Source organism: Mandrillus leucophaeus, unplaced genomic scaffold (genome assembly GCF_000951045.1).
Source record: "Mandrillus leucophaeus isolate KB7577 unplaced genomic scaffold, Mleu.le_1.0 Scaffold366, whole genome shotgun sequence".
NCBI classification, from domain to species: domain Eukaryota; kingdom Metazoa; phylum Chordata; class Mammalia; order Primates; family Cercopithecidae; genus Mandrillus; species Mandrillus leucophaeus.
The window spans coordinates 462,500-470,106 of record NW_012103876.1 but is presented as its reverse complement, the minus strand read 5'-3'; the positions used below and the strand labels follow the sequence as shown (position 1 = coordinate 470,106).

General features: G+C 59.6%; 1 protein-coding gene across 1 annotated transcript in view; it reads left to right on the top strand.

Moving 5' to 3' along the window:
* The window catches only part of GRK6 (G protein-coupled receptor kinase 6), a 58,558-nt gene that overhangs the window by 45,791 nt on the left and 5,160 nt on the right, over positions 1 to 7,607 (top strand). Inside the window, exons 7-13 of the mRNA XM_011989958.1 lie at positions 2,117 to 2,180; positions 2,306 to 2,446; positions 2,684 to 2,874; positions 3,646 to 3,683; positions 3,776 to 3,865; positions 5,142 to 5,350; positions 5,462 to 5,599. Coding sequence (XP_011845348.1) covers positions 2,117 to 2,180; positions 2,306 to 2,446; positions 2,684 to 2,874; positions 3,646 to 3,683; positions 3,776 to 3,865; positions 5,142 to 5,350; positions 5,462 to 5,599 — 871 coding nt within the window. The remainder of the gene's footprint in view (positions 1 to 2,116; positions 2,181 to 2,305; positions 2,447 to 2,683; positions 2,875 to 3,645; positions 3,684 to 3,775; positions 3,866 to 5,141; positions 5,351 to 5,461; positions 5,600 to 7,607) is intronic.

Genomic DNA, 7,607 nt, shown 5'->3' with positions numbered 1-7,607 from the left:
GGGTTAGCAGGGCCCACAAGACAGAGGGAGTGGCCGCTGGGCCAGCCCACAGACTGACTGCCTTGGGAGCTCCACGCTGGGGCTTAGCCTCCCAGGCCCAGCCCAGAGGGGTGACTAGCAAAGCCTTGACGAGAAGCCCTCAGCCTGGGCAGTGTGACAGGGTTACTCCTGGGAGGGGACAGAAGGGCTCGGGACCCCAGTTCCTGCCAATCTTGGCCAAGGCCCCAGGTCTGAGCAGCACCCACGGTTGCTGAGGCCCCCGGTGGCCTGCACGTGGGCAGAGCACACCCGGGCTGCTCCCACCTCCTGGGAAGGAGGCCCAGCTGAGAGCGTGCCGGAAGCCACAGCTTCCTCTCGCACTTTCGCCAGGCAGGCAGCAGGTGTGGGCCTGGCTGGGGCTGGGCCGGGCCGGAACCTCACGGACCGCACCCAACCCCAGTACTGGGACATACGCAAGTCGTGTAAATCAGGAGACGATGCAGGGAGGTGGGTGGAGTCCTGGTCTCTGGAGCCAGACTCCTGGCTGTGTGACATTGAGCTAGTCAGTTAGCCTCTCTGGGCCTCACAGCCCCAAAACAGCTGTGCCCAACTTAGGGTTGTGGTGAGGGTTCCGAAGAAGACTGTGGCTGCCACACTGCAGAGCTGGAAGCTGTTGTGGGGGCCCAGGGCCTGGTGGTGTGGGCAGGAATGCCCCACCCATGTGCTCTGGGGCTGTGGACCCAGCAACTTCCATCACTGCCCACAGAGCGTGACTATCACAGCCTGTGCGAGCGGCAGCCCATTGGGCGCCTGCTGTTCCGAGAGTTCTGTGCCACGAGGCCGGAGCTGAGCCGCTGCATCGCCTTCCTGGATGGGGTGGTGAGTGCAGCCCAGCCCTGCCCAGCCCTACCCAGCCCTGTCCAGCCCTGCGGGTGGCCGAGGTCCCAGCCCCATGTGCCCCTCCTCCCCACACCTGCTGCTTGCTCTGTCCAGACCTCCAGCTTCTTTGCTTTCCACCCTGCAGGCTGAGTATGAAGTGACCCCGGATGAGAAGCGAAAGGCATGTGGGCGGCAGCTAATGCAGAATTTTCTGAGCCACACGGTGAGTGAGCAGTGATGGAGAGATGACAGGATCCGCCAGAGCCCAGTGTCAGGGAGAGGAGTGACCACAGTGTCAGGCCTCTGAGGGTGGTTTCTTCACACAGACGTGCATCACACACAGCCTGGGCAGAGAGTGCCCTGGAGCTGCTCCAGGCAGCACGGCGGGCATGCAGCCCAGGGTATGGGCTGGGCTTGGGCCAGGCGGCCTCCCAGTGGCTCTTCTGTGCCCTGCCTCACGGGTGGGCAGCACGAAGGAGTTCAGCAACCAGGCTGGCTGGCACACCCCCGGCCTGCAGCCTCCCATGGCACCAGCCCGAGATGCCTGACCCCTCTCCCCTGGGAGTGGGTAGCCGTCCAAGGGAGCCCCTGCACTGACCTGTCTGGGGCTTGTTCCCAGGGTCCTGACCTCATCCCAGAGGTCCCCCGGCAGCTGGTGACGAACTGCACCCAGCGGCTGGAGCAGGGGCCCTGCAAAGACCTTTTCCAGGAACTCACCCGGTAAGCCTGTCCCTGCCCACAAGCCTGGAATTGTGCCCAGAGGAGGGAGCTTCTGGGGGTCAGGAAGACTGTGAACAGCTCAGTGGCTGGTGAGGGAGCTCAGCTGCCCAGCCCTGGCCTTGCCCCTGCTGTGTGACCTGAGCAGGCTGCCTCCCCTCAGTAGCACCCACAGCTTCAGCACAGGCTGTGTGTCTCCCCACTCGGAGGTTAGCAGGAGGACTGGCCGACGATGATACCTGTGGGCTAAGCGTGTGCAGAATGGGAGGCCTGGCCCATCGAGCCAACAGCCTGCAATGTCAGGGGCTGGCGGGTGAGCTGGGCCTGCCTTCCCTCACTAGGCTGACCCATGAGTACCTGAGCGTGGCCCCTTTTGCCGACTACCTCGACAGCATCTACTTCAACCGTTTCCTGCAGTGGAAGTGGCTGGAAAGGTGAGCTCCCTGAAGGCTGGACTGGGACAGGCCAGGTTGCTGGGGTTCTTCCCGGGCCTTGGGCTCTCCTGCTCAGCCAGCGTTCGCTTCCCCACCCCTTGCCACAGGCAGCCAGTGACCAAAAACACCTTCAGGCAGTACCGCGTCCTGGGCAAAGGCGGCTTTGGGGAGGTGAGTGGCCAGGCCAGTGGCCCTGGAAGAGTGAAAAGGGTGGGTGTGTTGCGCCCTGGACCACCCCCTGGATGCCCAGCAAGGGCACAGCTGGCCTCCATTCTCCCCTCTCTGCCTGGCCACAGGTGTGTGCCTGCCAGGTGCGGGCCACCGGTAAGATGTACGCCTGCAAGAAGCTAGAGAAAAAGCGGATCAAGAAGCGGAAAGGGGAGGCCATGGCGCTGAACGAGAAGCAGATCCTGGAGAAAGTGAACAGTAGGTTTGTAGTAAGTACAGAAGGAGACTCTCCCTTCCCCTTGGCCATGCTGGCGCACTGGCCCTCCCTACCCCCCAGGCCCCACCCTCCCGCACGGGATGCCGGGAAGGGCGGGTTTGGGGTGTTGACGCCAGGCTTGGGGAGCAGGCTGGGCCCAAGGAGTGGCACCGAGAAGGCTTTTTTGGGCAGCCCTGCCGCCAAGCGCCCCGCAGCTCCTGCCTGAGGGCTCGGGTCCCCTCGGCCACAGGTGAGCTTGGCCTACGCCTATGAGACCAAGGACGCGCTGTGCCTGGTGCTGACACTGATGAACGGGGGCGACCTCAAGTTCCACATCTACCACATGGGCCAGGCTGGCTTCCCCGAAGCACGGGCCGTCTTCTACGCCGCCGAGATCTGCTGTGGCCTGGAGGACCTGCACCGGGAGCGCATTGTGTACAGGTTGGGACGGCTCGGCCACCCCAGGGGCTTAGTCCTTCCCTGCCAGCAACTGCAGCTGGGCCTGGACGGAGGTGGCCAAGGCTGCCGATCAGGCCAGACTACAGAAGGACATTGGTGTGGGGGCTGTGGCACTGGCTTAACTCACATGCCAGGCCAACTTGAGTGGCCCAGACCTAGGCTTTGGGCTCTGGTGGACCCACAGGGGAATCCTGACTTTGTCACCCCTCCACCCCCCACCGTGTGACCTTGGGCCAGTCAGCTCCCTGCTCCCAACACTGCTTCCTTTTCTAGGAAGCATAGACTATAATTCCTACTTCCCAGGTTGTTGGAGGAGCCCAGTGAGTTAAGTACAGAGTGCCTGGCACACGGGGCTGGGTAAGAGAGCGCCCTGGCTCTGATAGTTGCTGACTTCCTGTGAGCCTCACAGCAGACTAGTCAGGGGACAGATGAGTAGTCCCATTTGATGGAGAGGAAAGGCGGAGTCAGTCATCAAGGGGTGAGCAAGGCCACTGGGGAGGCCTCTTGCAGGTGGAGCGGCCTTCCGCTCGCCTAGAGAGTCCTGGGAGTCCTAGCTCTGTAAATCCTTCCTCTGCTCCCTTGAATCCAGGCTGTTGCCAGGGAAAGCAGGGCTGTCTGTCGCCCTGGCAGCAAATGAGTCTTGCACCTTGCTCCACACCTGGCCCCAGGAGGCAAGTGAGCTAGGAGGGGCTGACCCCGTCTGGCTCCCTGGCAGACTGAGCAGCATCTGACCCTGTTCTTCTTTCTGCACAGGGACCTGAAGCCAGAGAACATCTTGCTGGATGACCACGGTGTGTGGGGGTGCCTGGGGTGGGTCAGGGTGGGGTGAGATGCAGAGGCCTGGCCTGTTAACGGGTCTACCTGTTTCTCCACCCACATTCAGGCCACATCCGCATCTCTGACCTGGGGCTGGCTGTGCACGTGCCCGAGGGCCAGACCATCAAAGGCCGTGTGGGCACCGTGGGCTACATGGGTGAGTCTTCTCTGCCCGGCGCACTAGCCTCCTGGGTTCCCTCACTATCCAGCCATCCAGCCACACCCACTTCTGTCAGGGAGTCTTCTCTCAAAAGGGGCCTCAGCAGAAAGGGCCCATACCAATGCCCCTCTTCTAGAGCTTAGGAGACCAAGACTCAGCCAGGGCCGCACACAGTTGGGAAACCATGTCATTCATTTGCTCAATACTTTGTTTTTTGAGACGGAGTCTTGCTCAGTCGCCCAGGCTGGAGTGCAGTGGCGCGATCTCCGCTCACTGCAAGCTCCGTCGCCTCCCAGGTTCACGCCATTCTCCTGCCTCAGCCTCCCGAGAAGCTGGGATGACAGGCGCCCGCCACCATGCCCGGCTAATTTTTTTGTATTTTTAGTAGAGACGGGGTTTCACCGTGTTCGCCAGGATGGTCTTGATCTCCTGACCTCGTGATCCGCCCGCCTCGGCCTCCCAAAGTGCTGGGATTACAGGCTTGAGCCAACGCGCCTGGCCGCTAAATACTTATTAAACCCTGCTATGGCTCAGCCTGCAAGTGGCCACCGGGGGATGGAGGAGAGAGACCCTCCATCTGTTTCTGTGGCCCCAGTCCCTGCCCTGCCTGTGCCCATCTGTGAAGGAGGCCAGTGGAGGGGCCAAGATGAGGCCCCACATTCCACTTGGAGACTGAGAGACACAGGAGGCAGAGTTCTGGCTCTGCAGGCGCCGCCTCTTGACTGTTGCGTGGCCTTGAACCAGAGACTCCACTGCTCCCAGCCTCACTTTGCTCCACTGTAAAATGCTCATCATACCTGCCTCCCAGGGCTGCCTGGAAGATGAAAAGAGAGAGTTCAGGGAAAACTCCCCACGGGGCTGCCCTGGAAGGTAGGAGGTAGTCAGAAAATAGGAGTTTCCTTCTTCTCACTGTTATTAAATCCAGAAGTTGCAAACTGGTAGCCACGTGGGCCCAATTTGGCCTACATTTGTGTTTAAGTCAAATTGTTTTTAGTAAGCCAGATGGTTTCACATACAAAATACGGATTTCTGACTTCTTGTGTAAAATCTGAAGACCCAGGGACCCTGGGCATGGCCTCCTGCAGGGCTGTACCCACCCGCTTGATGGGGCCTGCGCTCTCCTACTGGCCAAGGTCCCCCCCAAGCTGGGACGGCACCTGCCGGGCCAACAGGTTTGAGTGTATCCCAGACCTAACGTGCGCTGGCGTTCCTGGGGCCTGAGGGTCCACTGCCCGCCTCCTGCCCAGCCCTGACTCCCATGCCACCCACCCAGCTCCGGAGGTGGTAAAGAATGAACGGTACACGTTCAGCCCTGACTGGTGGGCGCTCGGCTGCCTCCTGTACGAAATGATCGCAGGCCAGTCGCCCTTCCAGCAGAGGAAGAAGAAGATCAAGCGGGAGGAGGTGGAGCGGCTGGTGAAGGAGGTCCCCGAGGAGTATTCCGAGCGCTTTTCCCCGCAGGCCCGCTCCCTCTGCTCACAGGTACGGCAGCTCACAGAAGCCTGGCCAGCTAGGGCTGGGGTGGACGCACCTTTCCCTCCCTCCCACCCACTCACCCGCCTGCCCGGCCGCCTCACCCCTGCCTTGCCACAGCTCCTCTGCAAGGACCCCGCCGAACGCCTGGGGTGTCGTGGCGGCAGTGCCCGCGAGGTGAAGGAGCACCCCCTCTTTAAGAAGCTGAACTTCAAGCGTCTGGGAGCCGGCATGCTGGAGCCGCCCTTCAAGCCTGACGTGAGTGCAGCCCACTCCTGCGGAGGGCGGGGCCCAGCCAGGGCTGGGGCTCAGGGGCTCTTGTAGTATCAGCCAGGATGCTTCCATTGCAAGCGGCAGAAAAAACAATCTAGTGGCTTAGCCACAAAAATAAAGATAATTCACAAAAAGGAAAAGCCCCAGGATAGTTCCAGCTTTTGGCATGCCTGGATGGGGCTTGGGGCTTCTGACAATGTCCTAGGAACTGTCTCCCTCCCCTCCCTGTACTGTTGAATGTGTAGTCTTCATACTGAGGTGGCTCTCCCCAGGGTGTGGCAGCAGTGGGCCCCAGCAGCTCAGCCGCCACAGTGGACAGAGAGCATCTTTCCTCCCCTCCCCTCCCCTCCTTTCCTCCTTCATTCTTTTTTCCTTTCTTTCTTCTTTTCTTTCCTTTTTTCTTTTTTTCTTTTCTTTTCTTTTCTTTTTCAAGACAGGGTCTTGCTCTGTCCCCCAGGCTGGAGTGCAGTGGCGAGATCTCAGCTCACTGCAACCTCTGCCTCCCAGGTTCAAGCGATTCTCCTGCCTCAGCCTCCTGAGTAGCTGGGATTACAGGCACCCACCACCATGCCCAGCTAATTGTTGTATTTTTAGTAGAGACGAGGTTTCACCATAATGGCCAGGCTGGTCTTGAAATCTTGAAATCCTGACCTCAGGTGATCTGCCCACCTCGGCATCCCAAAGCGCTGGAATTACAGGCGTGAGCCACTGTGCCTGGCCTTGCCCAATAATTTCAAAAGAAATCCTCATGGGGGAAAAGAAATACCAAGACTGATGTCCATTGCCTCTCATTGCTCATAGTCCCTCACTGGCCACACCCAGATCATACGCCCACCTGACCTTGCACCAATGGGGGAGCTCAGTTCCCCAGAGGAAAACCACAGTGCAGTTGCCAGCAGTGGGAGGGGCTGTTGGGCTGGCCGTCCTTCTGTGGGTGGTCACTTCCCCTTATAGAGTCTCACCTGTTAACTGAGCATCTCAGTGGGCTAGGCACTCAGCAGGCAGGAGTGTCCTCTAGCTGTCAGAGGCCAAGTGGCAGAAAACCAGCCTAGGCCGGGCGCGGTGGCTCAAGCCTGTAATCCCAGCACTTTGGGAGGCCGAGACGGGTGGATCACGAGGTCAGGAGATCGAGACCATCCTGGCTAATACGGTGAAACCCCGTCTCTACTAAAAAAAAATACAAAAAACTAGCCGGGCGAGGCCTGTAGTCCCAGCTACTCGGGAGGCTGAGGCAGAAGAATGGCGGGAACCCGGGAGGCGGAGCTTGCAGTGAGCTGAGATCCGGCCACTGCACTCCAGCCTGGGAGACAGAGCGAGACTCCGTCTCAAAAAAAAAAAAAGAAAACCAGCCTAAACTCACTTGAGCTCAACATGGAGTGTATTGGTTCATTTGGCCAGAAAGTCCCAAAGTAGGGCCAGCTTCAGGGTTTTCTGCTGTGTGCCAGGATTCTCCAGCTCTTGCCTTGCCTTCAACCTGTTGACTCTTTCCCTCCCCCATGAATTAGGCTTCTCTGTGTGACAGTCACAGGGACGGTTCTGACTGGCTAAGATGAGGTCATGTGCTTTCCCCTTCCCTTGTCTGTGAGGACCGGGTCCTGTAATTAACGGTTCACCAGTAACACTGGAGAGGCCCGAAGGATGGGCAGGGCAGGCCCGGCTGATAGCTGACACACGTTTATTGATTCAGCAAATAGCTGTGTGCCCATTTATGCCAGACCCTGGAGATAATGAGGCCCACTGGAGCCAGTCCTGCCCTTATATTCTAGTGGGAGACACACCCAAATAAACCAGTAAGCCAGAAGGAATTCCAGGTCATGTTAAGTGTGATAAAGAAAACTAAAGCAAGCAGCCGGGCGCGGTGCTCACGCCTGGAATCCCAGCACTTTGGGAGGCCGAGGCGGGCGGATCACGAGGTCAGGAGATCGAGACCACGGTGAAACCCCGTCTCTGGCCGGGCGCGGTGCTCACGCCTGTAATCCCAGCACTTTGGGAG